The 19,807-nt window shown below is 39.7% G+C and overlaps 2 protein-coding genes across 2 annotated transcripts in view; one reads left to right on the top strand and one right to left on the bottom strand.

The window, feature by feature from the left end:
* Positions 1–19,807, bottom strand: part of LOC122432858 (poly(A)-specific ribonuclease PARN-like) — an 853,726-nt gene that overhangs the window by 725,009 nt on the left and 108,910 nt on the right. Inside the window, 3 exon segments of the mRNA XM_043455121.1 lie at positions 16,663–16,732; positions 17,065–17,175; positions 19,367–19,442. Of these exon segments, the coding sequence (XP_043311056.1) occupies positions 16,663–16,732; positions 17,065–17,175; positions 19,367–19,442 (257 nt within the window).
* LOC122432870 (cyclin-Y-like protein 1) overlaps positions 1–19,807 on the top strand; it is a 127,782-nt gene that overhangs the window by 65,028 nt on the left and 42,947 nt on the right. The gene's annotated exons all lie outside the window — the stretch shown is intronic.

The raw sequence follows: 19,807 nt of genomic DNA, 5'->3' as shown, positions 1-19,807 counted from the left end.
TGGAATATTGCTCAGCCATAAATAAGAATGAATAATGCCATTTCAGCTATCCATCCATGGATGGACCTAGAGATTATCATATTAAGTGAAGTGAGTCAGGCAGAGAAAGACAGATAGCATATAATGTCACTTGTATGTGGAATCTAAAATATGACTATGTAACAGAAATAGACTCAGATATAGAAACAGACTTGCTTGTTACTGTCTGTTTCCGTCATTAAAATGAAACTCACTGAAGGAATGGCCTCTGGTCTATAGTAGCTTCTTCAGTAACTAGAATAATGCCAGGCATGTAGGAGATGCTCAATAACATCTGTAATTTTTATTCATGAAACCAGTCATAAATATAGAGTATGTAATTGTCATTCTTCTGCAACAGAAGTATGCTGTGTTAAAGGGGAAGGAGTATTATATAATGGAAGGGTTATTAAAGTGACTTTATTATTAGCAAGATCTTTTTTACTCATTTAATTCTCTTCCATCAAATATCATTGATTTCCAGTCCTTGAGCCAACAGGTATACTATTCTCCCTGATGTACTGTCAAACCCCTCTCCTCTTCCCTTGCCATGTGTGTCTCCTCCTGTTGGTTTTCCTAATCTGACCATATCATCCCCCAGCTTAAAACATTTCCATTACATGCCAGTGCCCTTACGATAAAGTCAACTAACATGACTTGGAAAACATTTTGCAATCCTATCTGTGCTCAGATCTTGAGCTTCACTGCTTGGCCCTCACTTGTCTATCTTTCCATTTTTTCTTTGGTTTCTTGAATTCTCTCTTGCCTTTGGGCCTTTGCTCCATGCCTCACCCCTCTGCCTGGAACGCACCCGCTTCCAATTCACCAAATTAACACACATTCATCTTTCAGCTTTGAAGAAGATGTTACTTCCTTCTGGAAGCTTTGCCAACCACAACACCTCTTCTAGTATCTTTCTTGCTCCTTAGTCGTTAAGTTGTGTTCGATTCTTTGAGACACTATGCACTGTAGCCTGCCAGGCTCCTCTGTCCATGGGATTCTCCAGGCAAGAATACTAGAGTGGGTTGCCATTTCCTTCTCCAGGGGATCTTCCCAACTAGGGATTGAACCTGTGTCTCTTGCATCTCCTGCATTGACAGGTGGGTTCTTTACCACTAAGCCACCTGTGTAGCCTCTCCACTACATTATAATTTACTAATTACTGCAACCATCAGTCTACACTCTTATCCCAGCTTCCTAGTTTGCCTGCTCCCCCATCGGGTTGTATTTGTCTTACATACTCTTATTCCCCTAGAATTGAGCACTATGCTTGATATTTTTTGTCATTTAGTAATTAAAAAAATAAGACAAAATAAAGGGATGCTTATGGCATGGTTTTAAAGGAAATCTCTGTGTTGACACTTGGGAACTTTTAACCAGTCGTCAAGTGTCTAATAAGCCCTCCATGCCCAGAATCACTTTGGCCCTCTCTCCTTTTTGAATGATTACCAAGAGGCACTGTCACCCCCTGGGGAGGCTTAGTCCCAGACTCTGCCATTTAGAGTGTAATATAAGAAGTCCTTTTCTGGAAGCAACACTGTGCGTGGTGGTACCTTTCAGCACAGCGAAAACTCGAAAAAGAGGGTGGTCTCAGCCAAGGGTCAAATTGCAGATACAATGCTTTATGTATTTGGCAGTGCTCTAGAGACAAATACATAATCACAGAGGTATGCGATCTGGTTGGAAAATTCGGGCCAGATAGAATGACATGGGTAGAAAAGCACATACACAAACACGTAACAATGAGCACTCTTATTTGTAAAAACCACATTAATGGATGGCAGCTCCCTACCTCTGAAGTGATTTATAAATTAAAATAATTGCCTCTTTGAACTGTGCAGATATTAACTGACCTATCACTAATGTACATACAGTGTCTAAACCATCCAAACATTACCTAAACATTTTATTCCCTTTATTCTGGAAACCCCAAAACCCGCAAAAACAGGCTCTTTGTTCTGGAGCCAAGGGTCATAAAGGAAAAGCCATCATCTTTGATGACTTTGCAATTCTTATTCTAGTTCTTCATCAAATTAATTCTGAGTGAAATTAGTAAGCACTCTGAGCTTGAATAAGTCTTCCTATTCCCCTCCCCATTTTACAATCTCATCCCAAGCACATGGATCCATTTCTGGCTCAAATTTCTGGTAATGAGAGCAGGGCAATTCATTATTTTTTTAAATTAATTTTAGCTTTGGGTACATATCCTAAATCACTCCAGGTTGTGGGCGCCTGGCATTTCCTTCCTACGTAAAATGAGGGAGAAACTAAATTGGCTGAAGCCCAGACATGCATGGACTATGACAAGCTTGCTAAGGGTTCATTCTGGAAGGGTGATCTTGACCTAAATTGAAAGGCAGGCAGAAAAGCACAGCAGTTAGGACAGGAGTCTTAGGGCAGTGGTTATAAACCAGAGCTGATTTTGTTTCCCCAGTGAAAATTTGATAATGTCTGGAAACATTTAGGGTTGTTGCAACTTGTTGAGAGGGAGGTACTGTTGACATCTGATGTGTGGAAGTCAAGGATGCTGCTAAACATCCTACAATGCCCAGGACAGTCCCCTATGCAAAGGATTATCCAGTCCAAAATGTCAGTAGTGCTGAGGTTGAGCAACTCTACCCTAGAGGCTGTGCAACTCTACCCTAAAGGCTGCGATAGTTGAATTCACATCCCAGCTTTGCTTTTTTTATGGCTGTGTTATCTTGAGTAAGTTTCTTGATTTCTTTGAGCCTTAGAAGTTTCTCTTCTGTCAAATAGAGATAATGATAAAGTAACTACGTTGACAGCATTTTGTCAAGCCTGGCATTTGTAAAGGTTTAAAAACATTATATTCTATTTTAACTGGAGTGGGTAGCCGTTCCCTTCTCCAAGGGATCTTCCCAACCCAGGGATCGAACCCAGGTCTCTTGCACTGCGGGCAGATTCTTTACCAGCTGAGCCACCAGGGAAGCCTAAGAATACTGGAGTGGGCAGCCTGTCCCTTCTCCAGGGGATCTTCCTGACCCAGGAATTGAACGGGGTCTCCGGCATTGCGGGCGGATTCTTTAGCAGCTGAGCTACCAGGGAAGCCCCAATTCACCAATTAATGTATTTCAAATAGAAATACAAATTGCCAAAACTAGGCGGGGGGTAATTGCCAACTTTTAAATATGAGTTCCAAGCCCATACTTTATTTTTTCTTTATACTGTTACACAATGGAAGGATAAAAAAATGCATCATTTTATTTAGAAAATAGATTTGGCAACAATTGACTTTTATTTGGTGTGACTAAGTGATGCTAATTTCCAAATCTCAAAGATTCATTCTGTTTTGATTTAGGAACAGGAAAGGATGCATTATGAAGATACACCTTTTCCAGCATCTACACAGATCCATAGTTTCTAAGCCAGAAATACAGTAATATTTGCTTTAATTCATAGAGTTTTTAAAAAAAAAAAGCCTCAGTTTTCCAGTGAGCAAAGCACTGGAATAGCATTCTAAAAATGCCTAAGAGAGTGGAAGAAAATGGAAATAAAAATCATATTCTGATATTTTTCTATGTGATACTGACATAGTATAACAGGTTAAGCAAATATGGTTTTTATACAAAGTTTAATATTTATTTGAATTAAATCAATTTGGACTTATAAAATGTGTATACAAAACAGTTTCCTGAAGTTACTTCCAATAAGAAGTGTTCTAATATTACACAGCAGTCTGCTAGTGCTTTATACCCACTCTGAAAATACTCTCCCCAAATAATTTTATACATGAAAACCAAGATCTCCTAATATTTCTTAATGTTACAACTCCTACTTCTTTGTGCCAGGCTTTACTGAATGGACTAAACTGCACAGTCTTTTGGTCATTCTACAGATATTTTTGAATACCAACTACATGTTCCCATGGAGATGGGTGCTAGGATTATATCATGCTTTGAAACATGCAGATGGTCAGGAGACCACACAGGTTGGTGAGTGAGGACTCAGATTTCCAGAGTCAGAGAGAGTTGGCTTGACCTCTGGACATTTGGCTAAGTTATGTATTAGACTGGTGAGCCTTTGGCCATCTACTGAACCTGCCTGAGGATCTGTTTCCCCATCTGAAAATAGGTGGAAAGAGTATTTCTTGTTTGTTAAGAGGATGTGGTTGACATATTAATATATATATTACCATGTGTAAAACAGATAGCTAATGGGAATCTGCTGTACAGGGCAAGGAGCTCAACTGAGTGCTCTGTGGTGACCTAGATGGGTGGGATGGGGGAGGATGGGAAGGAGGGCTAAGAGCGAGGAAATACGTGTGTATATATACACACATATGGCTGATTCAGGGGCTCCCCCAGGAGCTCAGTGGTAAAGAATCTACCTGCGGTGCAGGAGCCGCAGGAAACATGGTTCAATCCCTAGGTCAGAAAGATCACCTGGAGGAGGATATGGTAACCCACTCCACTATTCTTGCCTGGAGAATCCCATGGACAGAAGATCCTTGCAAGTTACAGTCTAGAGAGTCAAAAAGAGTGGGACACAACTGAAGCAGCTTAGCATGCACGCACGCACATGGCTGATTTGCTTCATTTCACAGCAGAAACTAACGTAACATTGTAAGACAGCTATATCCCAACTAAAAACAAACAAACAAACAGGATACTGGTAAACAGCATTGAACTTGAGTCTTGTTATTTATTCAGAAAATGGTTCAAGAATGATTAGCTATGTTATTTTAATGACCACTGTGTTATTTTTTAGTCTAGAAATGGCCTGGTTTAGGAAAATGGAAGCTTTTTGGCATTTTCTTCTTGAAACACACAAGAAAACTGATGGGAGAATTTAAAAAGCATCACAAACCAGAAGTTGAATAAACCGTATTTCTTAGCACAACGTGTACAGGCTTACCAAATGGAGCCAGCTGTCACAAAATAACCCAGGGTTGTTGCTGGTTCTCTTTTTAAGCTTCTGATCGCCAACTGGATGCTTAATCCAGTAGCTGGGCAAGCTTCTCTATGAATATGCAACTTGATGGTTTGCATATTTTCTTAGACATGGAGTAGTATTATGAAATCCTTTGTACAAATCCTTCAGTATGCACACATTCAGAGCTGCTTTCTAACTGGACTTTAGATAAATGACTTTTTTTTTATACAGACAGCTAGCTAATAAAATTCTAAGTGGTTTTGAAGAAAAAAATTACACACTAAATAGCATTTATTAGTTTTGTTACTAAAAAAAAAAAATGCATGTTTCCTATGGAAAATACAAAAAGCAAAAAGAAGAAAATACAAATATTCATCTCTAATCTCAATGACCAGAGATAACGTTTTGTGTATGTATGTATATGTACATATGGAGTGTTATTTTCCTTCAACAAATTTTTCTCCTTTCATTTAATACTATATTGGGATCATTAAATGTTACTACATGAGAGCAGGGGTCAACAGTCTTTCTGCAAAGGGCTAAATGATAAATATATTAGATTTTGTGGGCCATGCAACTTCTGCCCCAGCTACTCAACTCTGCCACCATGGCATGAAAGCAACCAGGAACAACCTCTAAATGAATGACTGTGGCCAAATTCTGCCCGTGGTGGGCTGGGCTTCTCCCCCAACCTGCAGTTCACTGACTCCTCTATACAAAAGCCTCATCAATAATTATGATATGTTATTAAATCTAATTATACTACAGTATCATTGAACTACATTTGTTATAACAGTTATTACGGAAAATGTATGACTTTTTAATCCTCTAGATCTTAGAGATTTCTTCAAGTGTTGTCTTGTTACTGCACACTTTGGGAAATTAAATATAATCAAAGAATAACCAAGCATCAGAGGAATATAGTTTTCTGGAGGTCAGTTAAAAAAATGCAAGAACTCTGACACTACCCTTAATTAAGTGTCTGTTCCATCACCATAATTTCCCAAATTCCTAGTGTTGTTTTGGGAGCAGTGGTCCCATGCAATGAAGGCCAATGCTGCTGGTTACTCTAAGCTACAACAGTGTTTCTGTTTATGACACGAATAGCACAAATCCAACTCTCTGCTGCAGCTGCTACTGAGACCCAGTCACTTTCACAAATAATAACACTGCTTGTTTTGAGATTGTTCTAGTAAGGGGGAATATTCCTTGAATTGATTCCTTTGTCTTTTAACTCTTTGAAACATAGAGTCATGGGTTATACACTATGCTCTGTGGGAAACAAACTCTGGGACAAATACTAGCATTGAGGAGATTTATTAGGGAGTGCTCTTGGGATCATCAACACCTGTGAAAGGAAGGATGGGCTAGAGGGACAACTTGAGCTCTGTTTTATTCGCAGGACAGGCTTCAGCTGACCCCAAGAAAAGTTCTGGAGCTGAGGTGGCTCTGTAGCATTGACTTGAGATGGAGGAAGAGCATGCAGACTTGACACGCTGGAGTTGACCACCTATTGGCTGAGAATGCGTGGGAAGGGCTTGGTGGCTCTCCTTAACAGTCTTTTCCCAAAGGGGGCCAAATAACCAAGGCTGCCATCTGACTGCACTCCCAGCAGTTCATGGGTAAGCCCTTCATTCCTGAAGGGGTTTCTTAGTGTGCATCAAGACATCTACCATCTCATGGGTTAAGTCCCAGTGAGAAACTTGCCCAAGTCAATGTTCTGTTCTCAGTTTGAAAAGCCAATAAAGTGATGTTTTTGAGGTGGTGTGGAATTTTAAGTCTGGTTTAATGAAACCATTTTGTTTAATAATTTCATTCAGTCACCCTATGAATACCAAGATCTGCAAACTCTATGTGCAAGGCAAGTGTGCATAAGTTAGTAAAACAGATTAAAGAGCCATGGGGAGCTTAGAGTGTCTTGGGGGAATGTGCAAATGTGAATTACAAGGTGAAATGATGGCAGTATTGGAGGTGATGTTACAATTATATCCTATAAGAAACCACAATTTGTTCAATTCAAATTCCCATTTTATTTTTTAAACTGCTTCCTTGTTTAAATTTATTAATAAATGGTTATCAGTAGTAATCACAGTTCAATTTCTACTGTAGCAAAGCCTGGAGTCACACATGTAGATGGAAAGACTTGGAGATGGGCACCATGGTTAAGATTTATTATTTACAATACACACTTAGTTATGAGCAGTTCCATGTGCCAGGTAATCCAGCTCTCAGCACTATGATCTATAACCTTCTTCTGGATGTCACTCATTCCTTCCCTCTATGATTGTATATATATTTACCAGCATTTTATAATACATTGCAGGTTTTACTCAGGGGCCCCACTGAATAAAAATACTGTATTAAAATGTATTTTGATTCACACATGGAATGCAGCTTCAGCTCTTTCTCACCTGCAAGTCAAGAATGAGGTCTCTGTACAATTAAAAAGCTAAAGTGGGACTTTATATTGGCACCTGGAGGGCTGTGGACTAAGTTCAAGATTATGAAAAAAATTGATGCAGAATTTCAATAAGGGCAAAAGAGATTTCACTTGGAATACATAAAATGCCAACATTACTGCTTAAGTATGACATATATGCAAGGCATATATGACCACATGCGATTTTATGGTTTCTAGGAAATACTGGGCATCAAAACAGTTTTCTTCAATAAGGCAATTCTGTAATAATGGTGTCACTTATTTATTTATTCATTCTTTCATTCAATAAAGGGTTGATGTGTTGTACATTTCCAGGGAGCATCAGTGATATCATCATCTATGTGGATAGTACCCTTGAAGCGTACAGGACACGACCTTCGCAACCATATTCAGTTTGATCAACAACATAAACTGGGTGAGTCCACGCTTGGCACTGAGAACAGTGCAGTGAGCAAGGCAGATTCGGATCAGACCCCTGTAAAGCTTTATTTCAGATGAAGTCAGACAAAAAACGAGTAGCTACAAAAACCAAATGAATATAAACTGAGATGAGTCCTAGAAGTATAGGGATGGGATAGCACAAGGACCTCTAACAAGGGCTACTAAGAAAGAAATTCGGAGGAAGCAATATTCAAGTTGAAGCATAAAGGATAAGTTTCCTTATGGATGTGAAAACGGGTTAGCAAAGGATGTTTCAGGAAGAGGGAAGGATATTTCAGAAAGGAAAAACAACAGCAACAAATCACATCACGAAAGATATGGGATAGCCAAGGAACTGAAGTGTAGCTGGGAAATGGAGGAGACAGGACTGAAGGGGGAGTCAGGGGCAGTGCCCTGTAGTGAGGTCACGCTTGTGCATATGGAGAAGACATCTGACACTGACGAAATACATGTGGCTGATGATATGAGGACTCTTTCAGTAGAACAAGTGAGAGACAGCGGTGGCTTGTCTAGGGCAATGCCGAAAAAGGTGAGAAGAAGTAGACAGATAAAAGAGGTTTTCTACTGAAATGTCTTAACCTAACTTCATTCTGCTATTTGTTGGCCAGTACTGTGAATTATTTTGACCTTTGCATGCTCTTAAGATAGTATTAAACATCAACTATTGTCAGTGATTCTGTGAAGAGCAGAATTATTTGAAGTTAACATCAAAGACCATTGCAATCAAGTGTTGGGTTTGCCTATTAATATGTCATAATGACAATAAAACAGTCATTACACTCTCATTCATCAGAAATCTATTTGACAACCTAAAATTTAATCCCTCTTTACTCTTCCATAACATGGAGTATCTACTCATTTGAGATTGTGGTGAAGATGCAAAGAGATGATACATACCTAAAGCACTCATCACAATGTCTGCTATACCATATTTGTTGTTGGATATTTTTTACTACTGCTATTATTCATACTTATGATGGGAGTCTGGGGTGAGAATTAATCACCGTTTTTCCTCTGAGTTGGCTGGGCACCAAAATTTTGGGAAAGAGATACAGCAGTTAAATCAAGAGAGATAGAAATATTAGCTTTATCACCAATGTTGCTGAATTTAAGAACATGATTGGCTTTTCTGCCCACTTGCACCAAATCTAGCAATGGATACCCTTAACTGAAGGAAACCTTTATATTTACACCTCGAAATTGCTCTTGTGCCTCCATCAGGAACACAGAGGCTTCGAGCAAGACCAGGACCCTGCCCTGATTCTGGTATGCTTATGTCATGGAAGAAGTGAACAGTACACTTTCACTCTTCCCTGGAACCAGAGAGGGGAGGAATTGAGAGCAAGGATCCTGGAGTTTGATTGAGTGACTATACCTGGCTGTGCCATTCATCAGCCAAGCAGACATACAAGTCCCTCAGAGCTTCTATGAGTTAATCTCCTCACCTAGAAGATGGGAATGATAAAGTGCTACCTCACAGGACTGCTGTGAGGATTAAAGAAATGAAAATGTTGGTATCTGGCACGTAGAAATATGTTTGCCATGACCAGCATCTAAAAAAAAAAAGAGTACCGAAAATGCCGCACTCTATACTTTTCCAATCTCATCCACCAGAAAGATTACTGTTCTTCCCCAGGGGAAGAGCATACGAGAAGAAAATATTTCTGAAAGAGAAGGGAATACATATTTCCAGTGCAATCCCTTCCTGAGGCATGGGATGGGGGGTAAGCCCTTCCTCTATGCTGAAGATGAGGGAAGAGTAGGAGTTGACCTCCCATATAGTCTATCATGGACTTTCCTGGTGGCTCCGACGATCAACAATCTGCCTGCTACTCAGGAGACCTGGATTTGATCCCTGGATTGGGGAGATCCCCTGGAGAAGGGAATGGCTACCCACTCCAGTATTCCTGCTTGGAGAATCCCATGGACAGAGGAACCTGGTGGGCTACAGTCCATGGTGTTACAAAGAGTCAGACACGACTGAGCAACACACACACACACACACACACACACACACACCCTACTCTATCACTTGATACCTTGGCCTTCAGTCACACACACACACACACACACACACACACACACACACACACTACTCTATCACGTGATACCTTGGCCTTCAATCTGTCCTATCTGCCAGGTCCCTGTCTCTCCCTCCAACTACAAAGACAGGGATCTGTCACATTCATCAGTATATCCTCTTTATAACGTTGTACCATGTACTGTGCTTTGCATGCACTGTGCCATTTACAATCCGTGCCTGATGGATTTGAACACGAGCTTCTATGTCTGAGCTACCTTGTTTCTTAACTGACTTAATTATGAAGGGCTGCTGCTGAGTGGCAAAACACAGGCCCTGAGCAGGAAGAATGAGGTTCCCATTTGTCTGCTCCTTTCTTCAGACCCTGATTTTCAGGACTACCCAGAAAGCTGGGTGCCTAAAGCTAACAAAAATTTTCTTACCAAAAGGCAAACACTCTTTACATTTACATTCCTTGCTTCTGATTTTTGCCCTACTTTAAAATTCTTGGGTTTCTCTGTCCAAAGCAGAAACAAAGAATTTAGAAAAAGTTTATTATCTTGATATCTTTTATTACCTTGATATCTTTCCTTCATATATATGCTCATCAATTAGATTTAGCTACATGTATGACACAGAGGAAGGAATATTAGGTTGGTGCAAAAATAATTTTGGTTTTGCATTACTGAATTTTGCCATTTGATATTGGAATACATTCTTAAATAAATGTGGTTTGTTATACATTATTTTAACGTGCATTTCTTGCTTTATATTTTTTGCTAATGAATTATTCCTTGGTGTTTATTTTATATGTATTTTAGACTAGGGAAATGATGTTAGACAAAAATCAATTCAAATGATCTTATTTGAGCACAAAATGGGTCATAAAGCAGTGGAGACAACTATGACTTCAACAATGCATTTGGCCCAGAAACTTTTAATGAACATACAGTGCACTGGAGGTTCAAGTAGTTTTGCAAAGTAGATTAGAGCCGTGAAGATGAGGAGTGCAGCAGAGGCTAGCCATTGGAAGTGTACAACGACCAACTGAGAGGATCACTGAAGCTAATCCTCTTTCAACTACATGCAAAGTTGCTGAAGAACTCAACATCGACCATCCTATGGTCATTTGGCATTTGAAGCAAATTGGAAAGATGAAAAAACTGATAAATGGGTGTCTCAAGAGCTGACTGCAAATCAAATAAACAGTTTCTTTTAGAAGTGTCATTTTCTCTTACCCTATGCAACAGCTCTATGCAACAACAATGTGAATTTTATGTAACAACCAGTGATGACCAGTTCAGTGGCTGGACTGAGAACAATCTCCAAAGCCAAACTTGCACCAATAAAAGTGTCATGGGCACTGTTTCATGGTTTGCTGCTAGTTTAATCCACTGCAGCTTTCTGAATCCTAGTGAAACCATTACATCTGAGAAGTATGCTCAGCAAATCAATGAGATGCACAAAAAACTACAACTCCTGCAATCAGTGGTGGTCAACAAAAAGGGCCCAATTCTTTTCTGTGACCTGGCTGCATATCACACAACCAATGCTTCAAAAGGTGAACAAACTGGGCTACAATTTTTGTCTGAGGTGCAATATCCATGTGACCTCTGTCCAACTGACTACCACTTCTTCAAGCATCTTGACAACTTTTTGTACGGAAAATGCTTCCACAACCAGCAGGATGCAGAAAAAGCTATCCAAGACTTCATCGAATCCCAAAGCATAAGTTTTTATGCTATAGTAATAAACAAACTAATTTCTCATTGGCAAAAATGTGTTGATTGTAATGGTTCTTATTTTGATTAATAAACATGTGTTTGAGCCTAGTTACAGTGATTTAAAACTTAGCATCCATAAATAATTACTTTTGCACCAACCTAATAGTTTCTTTCATTTGTACTATTTATTCACTGAGACCATTTATTTGTTATTTACTATTTGCCCTCCCCAATTACAGTGTATGTTCAATGGGACTTTATCTAATATTTTGTCTGGCTCTTGGATGCCATGGTTTTATGCCACAGTTTAGTTAAACTGTGACCAGCTGGCCAAATCCAACATACTGCCTGCTTTGTAAATAAAGTTTTATGGGGAAACTATCAGATCTGTGTGTTCACATATTGTCTTTAACTGCTTTTGCCCTATAACACCTGACCTGAGAAGTTGTGACAAAGATTGGGTGGCCCTCAAAACCTTTTACTATGTGGTTGGCTCACTACAGAAAATGTTGGTTAATCTCTGGCATTAACTACTAACTGATGCATTCTAAGTATTTAAACACTTGCAGAATGAAGGAGTGAGTGAATCAATAAACATATAACCTATATAGATAGAGAGTAGAAAATACAGATAGATAAAATAGTGTGTTAAAGGGATAGGACTATGCTTAAAAACTGTTTTTCTTTTTAAATCTTGTAATATTTAAGAACGTCATTTTTTAAAGCAGATGCAGAATTTTAAAATACCACCACTTCTGTAGATTGCTGGGAATATTGAGTTCTTGTGGCTCAAGAACTGCTTCAAATATAGATTACTGAGCCTTTTGCCCATGCTTTCATTTTTAGTTCAAAAGCCAAGCACCCTCATTCCTAATTATCCTTCTAACTGTGAGCTAACAGTGGGGTAAGCCAGCCCATGGGGATTACTTGAGAAGCTATTTCCACAGTCAATGATGCGAGTTGTTCAAACATGAGTGGATCAGAAACAGACCTGACTTATGGAGTAATGTAAATAATATTTACCAAACTGGTCATTTATCAAAATTAAATTGATCCAAGACCCCACGAGGCTTGGTTATCTTAGTCTCTACTCCAGACATAACATTTACCTGATAACTCACAAAGCTCCCAGGCCAGCTCCATCCTCCTTAGCTTGGCATTTCTTACTTGGACCTTTCAAAGAAGCCTTCTTTGTTTAAACTTAAATCTGTTAAACAAGAAAAAGCAGTGAGCCTTTACATTTTTAAAAGATCAAGAAAAGAAAAGAGGAGAAAGAGACACTTTATTTGTTTCACACAAGGATGAAAATTGGTCTCGCTCACTGACTCCATCCATCTCCAGGTTCCTCTGAGTATGGTAACAGGATTTTTAAAGCTATTTGCTCATTTGCTTAATGCTCCTTTAGGGGGCTTTCCAATGAGTAACACAGCCCAAAAAGAGGAGAAACAATCTATTCACCAAAAGGCTGCATTTTTAAAAGACATTTTGCATACTCCATTTCACAAAAAAACAATGGTTGCAAGAGCTCTGGGACATTAATTTTTCAAAGGCAAAATATTCATCTTTAATGCACATGGCCATAGGTTCAAAAAGCAATGTTAAGTTTGTGTATGTTGGCTGGAGTAACGCTATTTAAGACTTCCTCCTAGTTCTCCACTTCAGAACAGTTTCATCCAACAGTGTTCAGCGTGTTGCTTTGCATTTCAAAGCCCTAAAATCAAATGTAATCAAGGTTCCAGGGTGGCTTTCAATGTAGAAGGCATGTGTTTAAGTGGATTTATAGGTATTTACATCCTTAATGAACACTGGTGTCATTTTTTCTAAAGTAACTCAACAACATGGTGTAAATTATTTGATCTTTTTTTTTTTGCCAAAAGTAAGTAAAAGATCACAGTGCCCTAGAAAGCGGCCTGACCATCTGAGTGACCTCATTAAACATGGCTGCACCATCTAGCCCAGAGTTCCCATCTATAATTAATCATGAAAATGGCTAGACTAAGTAGAACTCAATTATGATGAAGGGTCAAATTTTTGAAGACAAAGTTGAAATGATTCTGAGGCTCAGGGTGATACAGCTCTTTGTAAAGGTTCACTTCAGAATTGACCTTTCTTGAGTGGAGAAGCGGAAAGTCTTAGACTGAACAAGGAAAGGCAGCAATTCTAGAAAAAACAGCAATGATGTATATGAACCCACACGGAGAATGAAGAGACCAAGTAGGACAGAATGCCAGAGACATTCAAAAAGTCATGCAAACAGAAATGGTGCAGGGATGCTAGTTGTGAATCTACTTCATAAGGGACATATTTTTTGAGGCCAATAACATCTTTCTACACAGTTTCAAATGTAGGATATCACTTAAGCCTCTTTCTGCTCCATATCTAAATCTATAGGAAGTCCAGCAGCCGTGTACTCTGCTTTTACTAGATTAAGCATATCCAGATGATTTTAATAAAGTTTTAAAAGGACATTAGTTTCCTGCTATTTCAATGAAAACCACTTGCAAGATGAATTTAAAGCAACAGATCTATTGCATGTCAACACATGCTCTCTTTATGCAAATACACCACTTTTCTCAAACAGCCAACAAAACAAAACACGGACACAATCATCAAGTGCATGAGACACAGGAGAAAAATGTCATTGTTGTAAATGTTTATGGGTAAAAAAAAAATGGAGAGTGTGATGGGTGCCAGGGTAAGCTGCCCAGATTTCCAGGATGAAGACTGAGGTTCTTATTACTTCAATGGCTAAAAGCACTCAGCATCTGTTCGAGTTCCTCTCTCTGGGAATTGTCAGCCAAGCAGTATCTTTTTAAAATTGTTTTATTGCAATATAGTTGATTTACAATGTTGTGTCTCACTTGTGTAGCATATTGATTCAGTTATACATATATATCTACTTATTCTTTTTCAGATTCTTTCCCCATATACGTTATTACAGAATACTGAGGAGAGTTTCCTGTACTAAGCAGTAGGTCCTTGTTGCCTGTCTATTTTATATGTAGTAGTTTGTGTATGTTAATCCCAAGCTCCTGGTCTATAATATCCCTCCTACCTCACATCTCCCCTTTGGTAACAATGTTTGTTCTTGAAATCTGTGAGTTTGTTCCTATTTTGTAAATAAGCTCATTTATATAATTTCTTTTAAAAATTAGATTCTGCATATTAGTAATATGTGATATTTGTCTTTGTCTGACATATTTCACTTAGTATGATCATCTCTAGATCCATCATGCTACTGTAAATGGCATTATTTTGTTCTTTTTATGGCTGAGTAATATCCCATTATATACACACACACACCCACACCCACACACACATATTCTTTACCCATTCCTCTGTTGATGGACATTTAGGTTGCTTCCATATCTTGGCTATTGTAAATAGTGCTGCAATGAAACACTGGGGTGCATATATCTTTTCTTTTTCTTTTTTTTTTTTTTTTAATTTTTTATTAGTTGGAGGCTAAATCATCTCACAACAGTTTCAGTGGTTGTTCTCATACATTGACATGAATCAGCCATGGATTTACATGTATTCTGCATCCCGATTCCCCCTCCCACCTCCTTCTCCACCCGATTCCTCTGGTCTTCCCAGTGCACCAGGCCCGAGCACTTGTCTCATGCATCCCACCTGGGCTGGTGACCTGTTTCACCATAGATAATATACATGCTGTTCTTTCGAAACATCCCTCCCTCACCTTCTCCCACAGAGTTCAAAAGTCTGTTCTGTACTTCTGTGTCTCTTTTTCTGTTTGCATATAGGGTTCGTTACCATCTTTCTAATTCTATATATCTGTGTTAGTATGCTGTAATGTTCTTTATCTTTCTGGCTTACTTCACTCTGAATAGGGGCTCCAGTTTCATCCATCTCATTAGGACTGGTTCAAATGAATTCTTTTTGACGGCTGAGTAAAATTCCATGGTGTATATGTACCACAGCTTCCTTATCCATTCATCTGCTGATGGGCATCTAGGTTGCTTCCATGTCCTGGCTATTATAAACAGTGCTGCGATGAACATTGGGGTGCATGTGTCTCTTTCAGATGTGGTTTCCTCAGTGTGTATGCCCAGAAGTGGGATTGCTGGGTCATATGGCAGTTCTATTTCCAGTTTTTTAAGGAATCTCCACACTGTTTTCCATAGTGGCTGTACTTGTTTGCATTCCCACCAACAGTGTAAGAGGGTTCCCTTTTCTCCACAGCCTCTCCAGCATTTATTGCTTGTAGACTTTTGGATAGCAGCCATCCTGACTGGTGTGTAATGGTACCTACCTCATTGTGGTTTTGATTTGCATTTCTCTAATAATGAGTGATGTTGAGCACCTTTTCATGTGTTTGTTAGCCATCTGTATGTCTTCTTTGGAGAAATGTCTGTTTAGTTCTCTGGCCCATTTTTTGATTGGGTCATTTATTTTTCTGGAATTGAGCTTCAGGAGTTGCTTGTATATTTTCTCCCAGAACCAGCCCTGCGGAGAGAGCCGGGGTAGAGACGAAGGCCTGGGGCCCTGGCACAAAGCCAGGCTGTGGCCAGCTTGATGATCACATTCACAACTTTAGTCTCAACTGTGCCAAGAAAGCGCCAGCCTCGCTTTGAAGTGACAATCTAGAGATTCTTTGGAAATGCTCTGAAAGCAGACGTTTCCCTACAATCACACTGACTTCCTCCGACGGTGAAGGTGCAACTTCACCGGATCCATTCAGATGAGGGTTTGGGATGCAATGACCATCAAAACTGCTCCACAGGTTATCTCAGAAGTCATTTGTGTAACCAACATCTTCACAGAAAGGACGTTATTTAGTTAGGTAATAATGTAAGCATGAAGAATAATCACATACACAGAGTCTCCCTCGTGGGACATTTAAACTCTGAAGCCATCAGTCCTTTGTCTTGGAAGAGATGTGCTACCTTTCATAATGTTTTCTAATTTTTTTTAGCCAATATATTGAATACATTCTTTTTGAAAAGGTCAACTTCTATTTTTCAAAAAACATCTGAGTCACCAGAGATGAGGAATATCTTATCTAAAAATGCCCAAGAGCTCCCAGTCACCCCTCACCAACATCCCAGATACTGGGCTTTTCCACCAAGAGAGGAGGCTGGGGCCCTGGGACTCTGATTACTTACTTGTTAAAAAAAGGTTCGATGAGTTTTGATCTGGCAGATACATGACTCTTTGGAGGACCAAGAAAAGAACCTAATGAAGAAAAGAAACAGAGTATCACAAACAGTCAAGGAGACAAAGCCTGAAAAAAATATCTTGAAAAGAAAAAGGAAAAAAATATCTTGAAATCAACAGTACGGTTCCGCAAGGGTAAAATAAGTGCTCATGTGGACCGAGTACCACAACCCCAGGTAAGCATTTGATGGTTCCTCCTGTGCACTCCCCAACCCCCACCCAGCCCCCTCCCCCTCCTCCCTCAAAACCCTCCCACTTTCTATTGGTTGAGTGGATCCCAGGGAAAGGGTAGACAGGGAAGAGTCCCCTCCGGACCATGGTGTGTTGACAGAGGCAGGTACAGCGTGTACCTAGGTAGTTGGCCATGGAGATGAAACACAGTCCTGTAATATAAGCATCATAGCCAGCCTCGTGGAGCTGCTCAGAAGCCGTGTCGTAACTCGGAAAGCCTTCTGCACTTTCTAAAGAGAAAAAAGAAAACACAGTCTTCCCAAGGTCATCACAAATCATGAAGACTGGTAAGCATGCTGCCCTGCCAAACCCAGATGTCTGTGCGGCAGAAACACCCTAAATAAGCAGAAAGAAAGCTATCTCCTTCTTAATTCTCTCCACACAAGACCTTGAGATAACAGAGTCACTGAAAATGAGGGCTTTGGTCTGGACTAGAGAAGTGTCTTGGTTACATTATCAAAGACTCAGCCCCAGGCCTCCCAACTGCATGCTGTTGGATGCTATTTACAACCATGCATAACTCACTCTTGTGACCATGACTCCTCCTCTGATTGGGACGCAAGGGGTATTTCAGAGCAGTTGTCCCCAATCTTTTTGGCACCAGGGACCAGTTTTGTGAAAGACAAATTTTCCATGGGGGTGAAGGTGGTTTGGGGATGATTCAGGCATGTTACATTTATTGTGCACTTTATTTCTATTATTATTAAATCAGCACCACCCCAGGTCATCAGGCATTAGATCCTGGAGGCTGGGGACCTCAGAGCAATGGCTAAGAGCATGGCCCCCAGCGTCCACCGTCTGAGTTTGAATCTCTGCTCTATCACTTAGCTGCTGTGTGATCTTGGGACACGTTGCCCCCTCCGGGCCTCTACCATGGTAGAAGGGCAATGACAATCAGAGCCCCCTTGTGAGGCTTTTGTGAGGATCAAATGAGCTCACTTAAGTAAAGCTCTCATGCCACGTTTGGTACATGGTAAACACTCTGTAATTGTTATCTGACAATACTCCAGCTCACCCTCCCCAAAAGCCAAAGATTCCCATCAAGGTTGGCAGTTCAAGTCAATAGTGTCCTTCACTATGTCTCCGAGCTCACAGATACAAAGATGGAAAGCACAACCAAGTCCAAAACCAGATCAGAATTTGCTGTAATGCTGCCCGTGCAAACACGGCACATCTTCATGGGAGAGACAGTTTTATGACATGCCTCTCTGGTCACAATGATATTCACAGATGCTGAGAGAATGAGGTTTGCTGAACCTGCTTTAGACTAAACTCTCCTTACTGGAATATTATGTAGAAATAACGGGATAAAACGGTAATTCATAAATAGTTATTTCCTAGAACCATTTTGTAAGTGAGTATCAAAAATGTTACAACAGAATCAAAAGCATGAGTGGAAATTAACAATGAAAAAGCTATAATTGTTTTTATATCAATACAATGCTCTTTAAGCAAGAATTCTTTAACCTCAGTAAGTATCGAATATTAGATTTTAAGCTTAAAAAAAAAAACTCTTTTAATGTGATAGCCAACTAAGTCATGGCCTCTATTCTACTACCAGCTGAGACACTTATTTCCAAAATCAATTATTTCCATTATACTGCCCATTATATTATTAGAGGAAAGGTCTAGGTTTTCTCCCCCCACCCTTTTCTTAATTCCTTTTTTGGACTATTCCAGAAAGGGAAGCAAATAACTGTATTCCTGGCTGCTTTAGTACCTTCCATTGTCAATTTCTGAGCCATTAGCCCTGTTATCAATTTCTCAGGAAGCTGCAGGCTACATCTAATGGGATGTTAATTACAATACCAGCAGCATGACTAAGATCAACAGGAACCAAGGAAGTAACTAACACCTGGAAGTTTCACCAAAACACATGGGTGGAACCATGGCCAGATAGGGCAAACATTTCCACCCCGGAGAAACGTCCCTCCCTTCTCTGGTTTTCCTCACCACTGCTGTCCAGTGCCTAAGCTACCTCTGAAGGAGGCAGAGGTGAAGCCCCCTCCTTCCTCATCTGTAAACCCAGTTCTTGGGCTTTCCTGAGACAAAAAGTATATTTTCACTCTACCCCTGACAATTAATCACCAGCTCTTTGTCTTCGCTTAAACCAAAAGGAAGACCCATAAAGTCTGGGGACAATTCCAAGATTAAGAAACAAAAAGTCCTGAAGATGCCATTGCTAAACTTCTTAATAAACAGGCTACCCAATCCTACCCGTGCAAGGTAGAGTTAGGATTAGAAGACCATCTTTATTTAGAAAACAGCAACTCAACCAAGGGTATGAGCAAGTTAATTCAGCCAAAATTTATAAATGTACAATTTATTTAGTTTCTAGAATAGTTTTACCTTTCTTCCATAATAGACATCCATAATTATCATTGAGAGTGTGGAGCTTTCTACGATCATTTATATTCTTACCAACTTTAGGAGGGTTGAAAGGTGTCTCTTTTAACCGCTTTTCCAATTCTGCAAGGGATGTGTTGTTAATGATATCCTGCAAACCAGGAAACACAGGGAGGAGCTGTCATCGTCTCAGAGCAACATTTACTAGAGATTCATGAACAATCAGGACCAAAAAAAAAAAAAAAAAGTACCTAGTACTGCCCCCTTGTGTTCTTTAAAGAAACACAGGAGTCCTTCTTCTCAATATAAGAGAGAAACCACAAGTTTAATTTCCACCATATGGAAAGTACAGCCACATGAAAAGTTTTTATAGATGTGTTAAGTATCTACAGACCTTTGGCCAGAAAGCTATACTGTTCTGGCATTCATTTCACTCAGCCATATAAAGTCACTTCAGAAAGAAGCAAATGATTATATTTTTACCTGAATTCTCTTGATTAGACTATATACCCAAAA

Source organism: Cervus canadensis, chromosome 32, assembly GCF_019320065.1.
Source record: "Cervus canadensis isolate Bull #8, Minnesota chromosome 32, ASM1932006v1, whole genome shotgun sequence".
In the NCBI taxonomy this organism is placed as follows: Eukaryota; Metazoa; Chordata; class Mammalia; order Artiodactyla; family Cervidae; genus Cervus; species Cervus canadensis.
The sequence above is the reverse complement of the archived record's forward strand: the minus strand, read 5'-3'. Positions and strand labels throughout refer to the sequence as shown.